Source organism: Hippoglossus hippoglossus, chromosome 15 (assembly GCF_009819705.1).
Source record: "Hippoglossus hippoglossus isolate fHipHip1 chromosome 15, fHipHip1.pri, whole genome shotgun sequence".
NCBI lineage: Eukaryota > Metazoa > Chordata > Actinopteri > Pleuronectiformes > Pleuronectidae > Hippoglossus > Hippoglossus hippoglossus.
In genome coordinates this window covers 15661924-15676899 of record NC_047165.1, presented here as the reverse complement: position 1 = coordinate 15676899, position 14976 = coordinate 15661924, and the positions used below count along the sequence as shown (strand labels likewise).

The 14976-nt window shown below is 40.7% G+C and overlaps 3 protein-coding genes across 3 annotated transcripts; all 3 read right to left on the bottom strand.

Moving 5' to 3' along the window:
* Window positions 1-2983: 2983 nt before the first annotated feature.
* cfl1l (cofilin 1 (non-muscle), like) lies at window positions 2984-6006 on the bottom strand. Its single transcript, XM_034608794.1, has 4 exons — window positions 5879-6006; window positions 4634-4920; window positions 3761-3837; window positions 2984-3641 (listed from the first exon to the last, which is right to left on the bottom strand). The coding sequence occupies exons 1-4, from the start codon at window positions 5879-5881 to the stop codon at window positions 3523-3525; spliced, it is 486 nt and encodes a 161-aa protein (XP_034464685.1). The 5' UTR covers window positions 5882-6006; the 3' UTR covers window positions 2984-3522.
* A 3448-nt stretch (window positions 6007-9454) lies between these two features.
* Window positions 9455-14945, bottom strand: LOC117775632 (calpain-2 catalytic subunit-like). Its single transcript, XM_034608967.1, has 10 exons — window positions 14566-14945; window positions 14221-14339; window positions 13983-14120; window positions 12356-12545; window positions 11346-11410; window positions 10146-10214; window positions 9965-10043; window positions 9725-9841; window positions 9570-9628; window positions 9455-9478 (listed from the first exon to the last, which is right to left on the bottom strand). Exons 1-10 carry the CDS (start codon window positions 14846-14848, stop codon window positions 9455-9457), a joined length of 1143 nt encoding a protein of 380 aa, XP_034464858.1. The 5' UTR covers window positions 14849-14945.
* On the bottom strand, window positions 11658-12629 carry LOC117776085 (calpain-2 catalytic subunit-like). Its single transcript, XM_034609809.1, is given in 4 exon segments — window positions 11658-12093; window positions 12186-12206; window positions 12209-12224; window positions 12334-12629. Coding segments are annotated over 4 exon segments (432 nt in total). The 5' UTR covers window positions 12603-12629; the 3' UTR covers window positions 11658-11967.
* Window positions 14946-14976: the final 31 nt, after the last annotated feature.

The window sequence follows — 14976 nt, the reverse complement described above, 5'->3', positions numbered from 1 at the left end:
TTTCCTGAATTGCTGGTTGGACATTGGGCTGGTTTTTAGCATTTTAGCGAGTCGTGTTGAATCCTTAGGTAGCATCTCTTCTCTCCTGGAGCGAGGCGGACTGCTCACTCAATCACTCTCACACATGCACGTCTCTCAATAGTTGTGAAGACACTCATTGACATAATGCATTCCCTAGCACCTTACCTTAACCTTAACCAACACAACTTAAAGCCTAACCTAATTCTTACCCTAAAACCAAGTCTGAACTCACGAACAAGCCTTTGAAATTTTGAGGACCAGCCAAAATGTCCTCACAATGATGCTATTCAACCAAAATTGGCCCTCATAACTACAGACAGGCATACACACAGACACTCACTCACACTCGGGTCCCCAGGGGGGTTTAGGTGCTGTTGGAAAACCAAAACACTACTCAAAGGACAACCAAGCCAAATCTCCATGTCTTCACAGTTTGTCCATTTGCTAAAGCAAACTGGGCTGTTGAACTTGTTTTAAATTAACTAAACCTGTCCCCTGCATGTGTGCTTCCGCACAGGCATAAAAATGTTTGGTGTCACTAGTCGGTGCGTGGCAGGCTGCAGCCTTTATTTTTTATTTTTTTTAAATTGTAATTCAAATGTCAGACTGTATGTTCTTAAGAATTTAAAGTCCATTGCTCTTTGTGTTATTGTCATGCTATATTATTATTTCAGTGGCATGAAGTGGTTCCAAAAATGATACTATCATTTATCACAATAATGATAACATAGGTTTCCTTGCAGTTTACAGATTTAGTTCTTTGAGAATTTGTTTCATTTTCAAGCAAAATTGTTATTGTACAATGAAATATCCTTAACTGAATCGATATTGAATCAAATAAAATCGGAAATCGAATTGAATCCAGACCTTGTTCATCAGAGTCGAATCAAATTGGGAAATCAGTGGCGATACCCAGCCCCAGTTGGACACTATAAGTACAAAAGAAGCTATTCCCCAGTGTTCATTCTGCATGCAAAGCATTTGTAGACTAATATGTGACAGGGGAAGCATATTAATATTCTTATTAGAATTCTTCATCTTATTAAAGCTTGTTTTTGTTTTTAAATTATTGTATTGTTTGTTGTAGTGTTGTGTTAAAAAGATGTTGCTTAGTCACTGCTGGTAGTTGTTATATTTTACTAGATAAATAGCTAGCAAGCACAGCTATCTACAATATTTAGCATTTGACTTTTTCCCAATGTTTATCAACGCTCACTCAGTATCAAGTTAATGCACTACTATGTAAATTCTTAAACATTACCACTATACATACAAGTGCACCCAAAATTGTTTACACATGAAGAATAGGTTAAGAATTTAATAGAGAAGTAAGCCTATCAGGTGTGAGCAGCACTACACTCAATTCTTACTTTGAACAATTTTAACACATTTTCATATTTCATGTTGAACTGTTTGTAAACTCTATATAGGCTATGTTCTTCTTGGCTATGTTCTCATAGTTATAATCATTTTTAATTGAAAGAATTATTATTATAATTATACCACAGCTTGGTGTAATTTTCTATTGTGACAAGTTCTTTAAAACTCGGAAAAATGCTCACACTAAGTCTACTGTGGGAAAAGGTGCCCATCCCGAATTTCTAATTGCTCCCCCTCCCCAGTCTGAGTAGTCTAGAGCTGGGCCTGTGAGACGCAGATCAGTGACGCAGATCAGTGACGCAGCCCTCAGGCGGAAACATACCTGGCTGAGGCAGAGACAATAGCCAGGAGTTAAGAAACGAGTCACAGAAAAGTCGTCTTTATGTGTTTTGGGGGTGTAGCTTCGACGAGAGGGCTGACGGGAGATGGTGGGATGCCTGCTCTAGCTACCTTTTCCACGATTAGCAACCCTAGCTTTAACACAGTTAGTTTACGAAGGCAAAGGAAAAAGGTTTTAAAACCTGTTTCACCTGAACCGCATTTCATTGTGGTCACTTCCAAACTAAGCATGTTGAGCAACTGTAAGCAGAGGTGACAGGTGGTGTGAGGGCACAGGCCTGAAGCTGAAGGGAGGAGGTGCTGTGTCCATGCAGATTTGCAAATGGCTTCCAGGCAGATGACACTCTGAAGGTAATATCTTCAACAGTCAACTATTTGAGGATGTGAAATTAAACAATAAAAAACTAAATTGTCTGAAAACACAGGGAATTATCTTCATTTCCTGTTGTGTAAAATGAAATTGACGCCACTCACGTCTTTAATAAATATGAAACTGGAGCCACTAAGTTTGAATACAGGGAAAGGGCTGGATTGGTTTGGTTTGAAGTTGAGTCAGCATAGCGTAACATACTGGCTAGGGACAACAGATGAAAATTGGGTGTTTTGTCTTTCAAATAATGAGCACTGTTCCTTTCAAATAAAGAAACAGGAAGACCTCTATGCAGCTTCTGAAAATGTTCTAATGACTCTCGTCCAGCCCACAGATACTGAAGTACCTCAGGACCAGATGTAGCTGAGCCTGGCCTGCAAAGCAGACATCCCACTTCCACCGGCTCACAGCAAGCTTTCCATCCGTTCCTCCAGCACTTAGCTACCAGGTCAGCATACTTTGCTCGCTTTCTTTACTAGACTTCCTCAAACCGCGGTCTTCCCACAGGACTATCTAGCGCACACACACACACACACGCACACACACACTTTAAATCTAGTTATAATTTAGAACCTACAAGCTGGCGTCATTTGGGTAACTCTTTAAATAGAACCTGAAAGTATAACACCAAAAGGCCTAAGGTTTTGTGAATGGAGGCAGAATCCTTGTGCCAAGACCCTCCCCCCTGCAGCCATCTGCTAATTATAGGCTCCATTTTCACCCAATAACGAGGCACCAATTGTAATTACAGCGGGTTGTAATGTAAATGGGCGACTTGCAAAAACAATCTCAGGAGGGCTGATCAAAGGGCAGAATACCAGCAACATTGTCAATCATGAAATCATCAGGTAAAGAACACACACACAGACTTAATTGATTGCATCAAATTTATTTGACAATACTCAATGCAACGACTACTGCATTTTCATTGAAATCATTTTTCTTTGTAAAAGTCGTACTATTATGTATTCATTAAAGTGTAACAGTCTAGAAAAACAGATATCAGAGTTTTAGCCCGGCTATTTTGACCTGGACACCTAACAGGGTGTGTAAGATATAGCTGTATGCAGATAAGTTATTAACCAATCCCAAAAGCAAGCAGATGGAATAGGCATGGTTCTAACATCATGTATGTACGGTTTGTACATAACAGCCATCACTTGTAATTGTTACCAAGAGTCAAGTGACAGACAATAGTATCAATGTATGAATATGTCCAATCATTAATTAAATTATGTCAACAAGCTGGTGTGACTAGAACGTGTAGTAGAGCACAGACCTCAGACGTTTGTGTAACAGGAATCTAATTCAATGCCCAACCCTTCCCTTTAAACTGTGACGACCCAATCCTTAAAACAGAGGTTAATTTAGAAGCCCTGGTGTCCTCATCTCAAATCCCTTTTTATGCTTTATTAGTTTTTGCTTGCAAAAGCGTGGCCCTCAATCTTCGAAATGTCTTTCCCAAGTTCTTTTGCAAAGGCACTGATCTCGTAGTCTGAGTTGTCATTGAACTCCATCGTGTGCTTGGCACCTGTGGAGGACACGAACAGGGTGTTACACACAAAGCCCCAATGCAACGTGCGCTCTAAGCTTCTACCAGAATCAGTTTTTTAAAAAAAAAGGTATTGAAAGAAGTGGAACAACACGTACCTCCAATGGCATGCTTAATGTATTGCTTTGAGCTGGCGTAGATCATTTTGTCTTTGCATGTTGATGTATCAGGAGTCCTGATAGGAAGAGAAATCACCATTGACATAATTATTCACATACATAAACAGGAAAGTGTCACCTTAGTATAAAATTTTTAAAATACCATGAGATAAGACATAGGCTGAAGGCCACTTCGAGGTCCTAGTTGGGGGAGACGAGCACAGTCTCAGATTTGTGGCTCTGATGTCATCTTGGCAGTGACACAAGCAGAAATAGTATGCATAAGCAGAGATAATATATAGTGTGGTATAATGGTATCATTTTCCATTACACTAGCAAAGAAATTATAACCGTTAAAGAAATAACAGGTAATAGGAACAGTGGAGGCCAAGTCGAGGATGGGAAGAACAAGAAAGGTTCCTGAGTAAACTGCTAGAGGAAAATCAGAGCCTGTGTTTGACTGCAGAAGACCTTCAGGAGGATTCAGCAGACTGGAGTGGTGGTGCACTGTTCTACTGCGCAGCCACACCTACACAAATACAAACTACATGGGGGAGGTATCAGGAGAAAGCATTTCCTGCATCATCACCCACACCTAAACAAGGCAACCTAAAGGTCGTCGAAAAGAGAGCAGCGCATCCGAGACGGACCAAGAATCTCACTAAACCAGTTATTGTGAAACTGTGAAATAAAAAAAACAATCTTGCTTATAAAATGAAAGAAATTAGGTCATCTCTTATTCACTTACTCGACACTCGCCATGCCACAGTATATTGCTTGTTGACTCTGTAGTCTGCTACAGGTTTAGGGTGCAGTTGGAGACAATAATTTAACAATAGTTTCTTATAATTCCATTGCAGTGCAAGGACTTACCACATCACAAGTACAAGTTCTTCTTTGGGCGAGTCCTGTGTTGTATAGTGGCAGTCATACAGGAGGTAGCGGCATTTGTCCTTGGGCATCTGCGCCAGGAAAACCTTGTAGACATTCTCCTCGTCATTCAGATCTTTTTGCCTCAAAACTGTGGTCGGTTCGATGAAGCTGCCCTTTACCTCAAACACTACCAATCTGATGCGTTCCTGCTGATTTGAATCATTTTTCACCAGTCTCATCTCATTGTAGAGGACCATCACTTCATCAGAACACTTGACTCCAGACGCCTGTTGAGAAAAACACAAAACGTTTCAAGTCACCATTGGTACAAACAATTAAAAAAGACAATCAACACTGTTGTCATGGCTTGATTTGTGTAAAATCAAGCCAAATGTATAATGATTGACATACTAAAGCTTGAAGGCAGATCATAAGACAAATGCAGCTATAATTGTTATATAAAACAATGTCTAAAAAGTGCAAATGGTTCAATCTCATTCATATCATTCAAAAAAGTTCTATTTCCTCAACATTTTGAATATGGGATTAAATAAGTTCTACACACAAGCACTTCTCATTTCTCCGTTAGGTGTATGATTAAAGCTCCAAGATGGAAAACTTATCACAGTTTAAACACTTGGGGAGGATTGGCTCATATTCGAGCAGATGTGCAGTTGTGCTTTGGTTTTCGAGACCGAAAGCAGAAGTGAAAAATGAAGAAACAGGAAGTTCTTTAAAACTAGACTTTGTCGAATAGTGTTCATGCCATTTAGACACTTTATAAATATTGTGTCAGCTTTATCGTGTCAGCTTTCTTTCAGTAACGTGCCATGAGCTTAGCTTCCCTGTGAATCTTCAAGGCCTCGGTCACATTCCAGTCATTGTGGAACAAGTTGGTACAAGAAAGACACCCCCGGAGGACTCTCTCAGAACAAGTTTCAAGCACAAACAAAGCTCCCTCCATTTTGGAGGCAAAACCACACCTTGAACAAGTCAAACACCAAACTCTGTGTTCACTTGCAAAGCTTTTTTCCACCTCAAATAACATCAAATGTAAATCTTATACTCAGACATAATGTCTGAGTTAATCTTTTCATTTTCAGATTTCATTAAAATGAAGATATGGCATTTCAGAGTGTCACCTCTACATTGCATGTCCAGTGGTGCACACACATCAAAGAGAAAAAGTTATTCACTGACACAATGAAAGTCGGTCCAGTGAAATGCTTTGAGGAAGTTACTCACCATTTTGCTTCAGATGTGTGAAGGAGCAGGCAGCAGACAAAAATGGCAGCAGCAGCCTCAACGCAGAAGGGTCATAAGTAGAGAGAGCAGGTTGACTCATGGGGGGGGGGAGGGGCTGTGGTAAATGAGCACACCTCCAAAAGTTGGCCCAGCCTCTTCCCAGGTGTGACAGTTTCAGCTGCTTGCAACCTCAGCAAACTCTGTGCATTTATTCTCATTGCAGTCACCGTCGGCGTGTTAAATCACAGTGAAAATATATGCGCCGCTATACAGGGCAAGCTTCTTTTTTTTTTGGTCAGCGTTTCCATCTGCTTGAGTTCAGTATTGTAGACGCCTTCCTTTTGAGGTTTTGAAAGCCTAGGTGAGCTTGAGCCAGTCATGGGTGGGTGCGGTACATGACACCCTTATATGGAGAGCAAACCTGTCCACATTTTTAACTTATCTGCCTGTGGGACGCAGCTCAGTGGCCTTATATGGTAAAGGGTAAGATGAGTGTGCAGATGTGCCAAAAGGATTTACTTGCCCTACCTGTGGGAAGAGAGATGTGCCTATCCATCAGATTAGTCAGTAGTCAGATGTTCAAAAACATACCTGGTTACAATCCAGTTATACTTGAACACACACACCACCAAAGTGTGTAAATTAGACTGATGTGAATTTTAAGGGTAAAATTTTATTTGGTAACTCAGCTTTTCTCTTCATTTTCTGCGAGGCCACGCAGACTCTGTCAGGCCTTTTCTTCTCTCTGTGTCAGAGGCCCAAACTAATAGGTATAAAGTGTGGGAATATGCATATATTTAATATATTTACAGCATATACGACATTCAGTTGGTCTGGCTATAGTAAAACTGCACCAAATCAAAGACTGTACAAACCAGTACAAAAGACAAGGGTTCACCCGCAGTCAGAACCCCATCAGGTCAAAGAACGAACGCATTTAAACTGAATTAACCTTATATATCTGTCTTTATGATGATACAATCTGTAAAGTCCAGAAGTGTAAAATAAAATCCGGGGCTTAGTTCACAGGAACCTCCTCTGATCTTACATCATGTTTTTCCGATGGTTGAAAGTATGTTTCTCCATTCGTTAGTTACTTAAAATGTTAATAATACAAAAAGAAACAACTACTATTTTTATTGCATAAGATAATATAAATATCTTGTGAGTGGCACATGGATAGGCTTGTAGAGATGTAAAACAAGTGAGGAAGTAGAGCCCCTCATCTCTGTGTTGTGGCAAAATATCTGAATTACAGCAACTGCCAGCGACAAAAACAGTAACTTCCTGTGTGAACGTCTGTCCCGGGGTATTGTAAAACGAGAGAAGAATAATCTTCACCTACGTTTTGGATGATACACATAATTTAGTTCCCCTTGTTGTAGAATTTAGAACATAATAAACTCCACCTCTACAGTGACTGTTTTTGAATACAGATACTGTGCTTCAACATCACAGTAGCTTGGCTTCCTGTGAGGATTTGTGGTTTACAGAGTCAGAGGCCCGTCCCACATCCTGTTCCAAAAAGCAGGGTGTCTAAATGTCAGCATGTCAAAACTTACACTGGCTGACACTTGCACTGCGAGCGTCGAAACCAGTTATTTGTGAAGAAAAAAAAGAGACATTATCATATATATCAAACTGTTGACAGTCCCTTCAGCAAAAGTACAATAGAGTTATCCACTGAAAACTCTCATTTTGTAGCTCGAGGGTTGTTTATTATCATAACTGTGGTAAGGCCTGCCCTACCAGAGCTAATGGCAGCCAGCACAAAGTTTTCAGAGTTATAAAAGAAACACAATCTTGAAGCACACAGGGCAGGAAATGGCTGCTGCATAGCGCTGTGAGTGAAAAACTGCATGCTGCTGCAAGCACACAGCAAGTCCGGCCACAACCCAGTCAGTGACGTCAAAGCCGCACACCTCTACTCTATAGGCACTCTGACATCTGCTGGTTCATGTCTGAACTACCAAATATATTATACGGAAGTGTAATAATAACTAGAATTGTTCTCAATAGAGCACATACCTCCACCTAGGCCGCCCTTGTGCTAAGACATTACATTTCTCAGCTACATCCACACCAAATTGCACACACTCTTCTATACCAACCCCCTAAATATTTCAAGATCTACACATAATTACTTGAGAAATCAAAGAAAAATGTGCCCTATCTCACAATGTTAAAGAAAGTAAAAAAAAAAACCCTAACCCTTGGCCGAGGTAGTAATAATAATAACATCAACAACAATAACAATCATCATCATCATCATCATAATAAGCAGCAGAAGAAGATGTGTGTGAGTCAGAATTCTTAAATGCATAAAACAACATGTGGAACATCTTACGGATTCTATAACAGTTGAAACTTTTTCAGGAAAGTGTTAATTTGAACTACTGTTTCCTCTGTTTATGAGAGAAACAGCATCAATTAAACCAAAACCAACACAAACGGAATTTTAATAAAGAACCTCTACAGATGAAAATGTTCTTCCTTGAAATGGCTCATATGTCCTTGAATTATTTGAAAGGTTCTTAAGAATAGTTCCCCACAGGTTAAAGGATGGCTTGTATACCAAACATTCATATTGTCAACATGTGTTTTGTGAAATATCTACAAGCATTCCTCTTGCATATAGTGCGACATATAGAAGAACAATGTGCATACAATGACAGTGTCAGGGTGTGTATGAAGAATACCTGCTACATGCTGAGTCATTAGTTTTTTATATAAGGCTTTAGAAAAGTGTTGTGACTCATAAGTTAAAATAAGATTGTTCTTAAGACCATGTTTAGTTGTAAGCCCTGACTTCATCCAGACCTCCTCAAACTTTTGCATGGAGAAAAAACATTGTTGTTCTCACCTCGGTTCAAGTTTCATGTCTGTTGTATGACTATTGTTGGGTGTGGTCAGATATGTTTTCAAAGTTGGCTCTTCTTTTACCTGACATTAACATAGAGACAGGGATCAGGGGGAAACAGCTGACTGGGCTCTTATGTAAATGTAAAAATAATCTTCCCACCATTACCTCTGAGGCTGAATCCCATTGTTATCTCAGTAGTATGATCTATGCAAAAGATAAGTGTAAAACTGACATTTGACAAATGAGATATAGAGTGTTGCTTGGTGAGCTTGAGAGGTGCTAGTAGGAGGATATTAGCAGCTGTTTGGAAACCAAAACTGTTTCCTATGCGTTCAATCTAAGCTAAGCAAAGTTAATCGGCTGCTGGCTGTTGCTTCATCTTTACCATACTGGTTTGAGATCAGTATCAATCTGCAAGAAAACCAATTATTGTGTTTCGCAAAATGTCCAACAAAGTGATTGAGGTTACTTCTTGAAAGAACAGCACATACAAACTGTGTAAATCTATATTGTTTTCTTGAATACCAATTAAACATTATTATTTGACTGTGGCATTATTTTGTTAATGGATAATCAGACAATCGGGAATAGTTTTCACTGAAATTTAATATCCATTCACCGCAAAAAAGACATTCACCAGAAAACCTGCAGCAAATACCCAGATATGATGATACTTCAACACAAAACTGGATCCTTCCCCTGTAAACAGTCCTCTACACCATCGCCAGATACAGCCACTGTGGACGACACACATAAACACACTTCGCTCTGCAGTTTATAAATCCCCTGTTTTATGTTCATGTTTCATGATCACAAACGGGCTCTTACCTGAGAAAAACCCAACTCTATGTGACCTGTCCCATCCCTTTCCAGTATCTTGAAGGTCTCTGGTGTCAAAGAAAATTCAACATCAGAACTTAATTGACATGACGTTTGGGTGGGGCAGAGGGATTGACAAGACGGTGACGAGGACAAAAACTCACTAAAGAGCAACTCCAAGCGAATCAGGCAGCACACAAAATTGTCAAAGTCGATGGAGAGGTCTGGTTCACTGTAACGGGCCACAATAATCTGATGCATAGGGTTGTTTAGAGAGAAACCTGCCCAAATTGGAGAAAAACACAAAAGTAATGAAATTCACCCACCAGAATATGTCATGCATGGATGTACAGTGTTGAGAAATAATTTAAAAAAAAATGTAATCTGTGTCACAGATTTCTCACCAGCCTCCTCAACGGCCATCCGCATCTCAGAGGAACTCATACAGCCACTTCGGTCTATGTCTTTCTCTTTGTAAAGATCCTAATAGAGAACCCAGCATTAATATTATACAGCACCAGTCTACTCATGTATGTATGTTACACATTGTATGTTAATGTCCACACAAACAGATAAGGAACACACCAGGAACTTCTCAATCTTTGACCACAGGATCTTAAATTCTACCAATCCCAGCTTGTTGCATCCATCTTTCTTTGAGGACTATGTTAAGGATAATTGTGACAACCCAAACCCCCACACAGAGTCATGTGTGGCAGGCTCTGGTCCTCTAACACATGAATTTGTAGGCGGGTCAATCAAACCTTTATTTTTTGAAACATTTTCAGGAAACACCCAGTTATGTTATCTATGAAACCAGAGGAAAGTAATCAGCTAAACTTCAAGCATGTTTTAAACCTGGATGACCAACAGCTTATCTCTTATTATAAATTGAACTCCTAATACTTAATGCCTCAGAGATACATTATCTAAGATATAGCTATCACCCTTGCCTCCAGTGAAACCATCAGAAATCTTTGTTCCAGATTTTTCCTTTGATTTACAATTAAAACAAATACAAAAATGTACAAGGACAAAAACATTGGGCACGTCGGGCACAAAAAGATGCAAAAAAATTACTCCAGATCTTTCTTTATCTCCAGACTTGAACTAACCCTTCCTCCTTATTACCAGGCTGCACCAGTAAGTCTTTAGAGCAGGCGTCTTCAACGTTTTTCAGGCCAAGGACCAAAGGCCAAATTGGTTGAAAAAAAATGTTTTTAATTAAAAAAATTGTAGTACCTCCGCGGACCCCCTAGGGGTCGCGCACCCCCTGTTGAAGACCTCTGCTTTGCAGCTTTGCAGCTTGTCCAAACTGCTGCAGCACATGCACTGACACGAACCAGGAAAAGAGATCACATTTTTCACATGTTTTCTACAATGCTGAGTAAGTGTGAATAAATCGAATAACTTGAGTGCTTTGATTCAATAAAGTTCACTTATACAATATATACATATATATTTAATGTTCAATATATACATGAAACATTAAATATATATATTAAACATACAAGTATTACTTCACTAAATGTGACCCTTTACATTGAACTTGTGTGATAAAGTTACATGGAAGTTTAAAATATAATCAAAATGCATAAAGTAAGGATTTTATGAAAATTAATATTTTGAATCTAGTACCATATCAGCCCACACTGCACTGACTGTCAGAATGTGCATTTCCCAAAAGGTAGACTCTAAAAAATGGAATAAACTTGATGCTAAGATGTTAAAGATTTAGTGTATTTCTTCTGACACACAGTAACTTAGAACATGAAGGCAGGATACATCCAGCAGGTTGACCATGTTGCGGCAAGTTGTCAGACTGAATCCACTGGTTTTGATGTCGTCCCCTGAGGGTTAGAATGAATAAAACACAGGCATGCATTGCTTTACAGTGTGAGGTGCATATTAATGAAGGGAAAACTTTCTGTATGTCCAGTTCTCTCTCACTCTCCCCACCTCTTCTAATCAGCTGACTGTTCAACGGGTGTTCGTGGTAATCCAATCAGATTTTGCCATGATCTCATTTAGGAAATCATGTTGTTGCTGTCAAACTATAAATCTCTTCTCCTGTCTGTCGCCATCAGGTGCCATTTCAGTGATTTGCTGCGAACCTCCTCCTCGAGTCTCCATCGTCTTCATATCCAGATCCCTAGTCGAGCCCAGCTACACCCCTGTGGGTTCCTATACTGTTCAGCCACAACCCCTTTCAACCTTGATGACATCGCCAAAGCGCCAAATAGACTAATTTATATAACATCACCTTGAATTCTCTCCTGATGGAAATAGCTGAACCATAAGAAAGAAATAAAGTCTCTTACTGTTCATCACCGCTCTGTTGAGGATTCTCTGCAGCTCAAACACACAAATCTCCACATCCTAAGAATCACATGACAAAGACTGTAAATCACAGGAACACTGACTGAAAACCTTTACGATGACACTTTAAAATATTGAGCCTGCTTACGTGTCCGGCAAACTGTCCGAACAGTTTCCTGAAACCGTCACTGATGTCATCTTCATCAGTATCAATCTATTGATGACAAAATAAAAATGATTTCTCCTCTGTAAAATATTCATATCACTATACATCATATACAGCATACATCAAGGGATATGATTTACCTCCTCGACATGGCAGTCCAGGCAGGATCATCAATCTCCCTGAAAGCCAAAAGTCACATCATAGTGTCATTTTGAACGCTGTGATTATAAATTACATACTCTTCGTTATCACGAAATAGCTTCTTTTTTTTTAATGAAATGAGCGTACTGGAAATCAGCCCCTTTCTCACAGAACACCCGCATATAGAAGTCTCCATTTTCGTCGGGCTGGAAGGTGGAGGGGATGATGAGGTACTCTCCAGGGGGAAGACAGCAGCGGCCGCACACTTCTCGCAGGTTGACGAAGGTCTCGGAGCGCGCTGCTGAGCGGTTGTCCTGGAAGAAGTCCCCCTTCAGGTGAACCTCCCTTTTGCCAGAGTACTGGAAAAAGACATGTGCAGTTTGGTCACATGAGGGCACTGCATACACATCATCCATTGGACCTCCTTGTTTTTATATTTTGAATTGAACACTATTGAGACAGTTGCTTTGAATGCTCATTCTTCATGAAAAATGACGGCTCCAAGCAACAGCAAGTGTCTTCATCTTTGCTTACGTACCTCCTCAGGCAGCTAGAAAGATAAAAACGAATCAAACGTAAGAACATCCTCTACTTTTTCCTCCTTTTGTGTCATTAGAGATTTGTATTTGTTGTCCGGACAATATATATGTTTGCTGTTTGGAGACTGTTGAAGTGTTTTCAGTGAGATTTACCAGAACTCCCCGTCCTCAGAAGGGTTGGTCAGCCTCTTCCGATCGTCTTCACTCACGCATCTCCAGTTGCCAGAACTAGAATTTGAGTGTGAGTAAGTTGAATAGTGTTTTGCACAAATAAGCAGCCCCGTGAAGTGAACGCCACACAACTACTCCACCCACACCTCGAACACACAAATAAGTCTGTGAAACAACAAGAGTTACCTGCCACTGGGTGTATACACATTTCTCTGGGTTACACGCATGACAGAAGAGTACACACTTAACACCCTCATAAAAACAAAGGATGAGTCAATAAGGCTGGGTCCTCTTACAGGTGTGATTCAACAAGGCCAGGGGCATAGTGCCAATTAACTGCAATAGGCCCACTAAAAAATGAATTAAATTTGTATTAATAATCTTATCACAGTTCCACAGCTCAGTCTAAAATGGAGCTGAAACACATTCTTGACATGATAAATGTTTTTTCAGATAAATATATCTTCATATTCTACAGTGGATAGTTAGTCAAAGTGCTCATGTGTCCACTGGGCTGTGAGGTTCAGTGCTGATGTTAGGGATGCTAACATGCTGGTGTTTAATAGGAATAATGGGTCCATGTTCACCACATACTGTATATTAAATGAACAACATCACTGCTCCCTTGCAGTTAAGCCAAAGCGCCTTGAATGCCCCCTGGTGGCAGGCAGAAGTATAGGTTACAAATCAGACTCGCGATTGGTGAAGCACTTGTATCAGTGGCACTTCGTTACAGTGGCTGCATCTCAAGATCTCTACTGTCCAGACTGTCTCCAAACAATGTCATCGGTGCAAGATGGCAGCCTTTGTATCAAGGATATTTTGGCTTTATTTTTGGATAATGGGAGGAGATGGAGAAGCGTCCACTTTTATATACAATCTATGGTTAACCATAGTTGGATTGTAAATAGTTTTGCAGGCATCTGGTCCTAAATCAAAGTATTGGACTCAATTAAAAGTTTAAACTAATGAGGACACAGAGTGAAAAGCTAAAGGATTACAAGAGTTGTTATAAATAATCCTGAACATGAGTGTCAGTTCCAACTTCATGGCAATCCCTCCAATGGTTATTAGGATTTTTCATTCATACTTGGCATAGGCCTTCTCTAGCAGTGCGCTCCAAAACTCTGATCCCTCCTCTGAGTGAACAAACAGCAGCTTTCCATCTTTGGTGGGCAAACGGTCATCGACCACCACCTCCACCCACTCCCCAAACTGCCAGAACTGAACCACAAGAGAAGAGAAGAGAACACAACACGTAAAATCAAACCTGTCTGCAGCACTTAAAAGGAATGCAGCTGTGGCATGTGTCCATGTACTGAACCTTGAAGTGAAAGATGCCTGCGTAGTTCTCGTCAAAGCTCTGGTCGTGGGGTTCAACCCGAGTCAAAACCTGTTTGTTGAGGGTCAAGGAAGCGATGGCTGCGACGAGCCAGCTGTTATCTGAACACAAGTTGACAAAGTTGTAAAAGCAAAGGGAACTCTTGTGTGGAAAAAAACCCACAAAAAAATGTTATGTTGCAAACTTTTATAATCCCTACATCAGTATGACACATCTGTATGCAGTTTGTTTGCTCTCTCACACACACACACACACACACACACACACACACACACACACACACACACACACACACACACACACACACACACACACACATAACTGCACTTTTCTTGTTAAAGCACATCGTGTCTGCTGCTGCTCCTCTACCCACCGTGGGTCTCTTCCAGGTGATGCCCTGCACCCTGTTGAAGTTTGGCCCCAGCTTGTCGTCGCCCAGGGATGAGGGCAGAGCCTCGAAGCAGTCATCCTCGAACAGCCGCCCTGTCTCCAGGCAGCTCTCCCTCAGAGCCTCGTAGTCCTGGTCCAGGTACTTCCCCGCGTGAGAGTTGGTCCCGATCCAGTGTGATCGCTCTCGGTTGTGCGCAAGTTTGCTCGCGATGCCCGACATATTCAGCGGCTTGTGACACGTCCTGTCTGCCTGTGAGTCTCCTGGTGTGTGTGTGTGTGTGTGTGTGTGTGTGTGTGTGTGTGTGTGTGTGTGTGTGTGTGTGTGTGTTGAGTCAGGGTCTCTCTCTG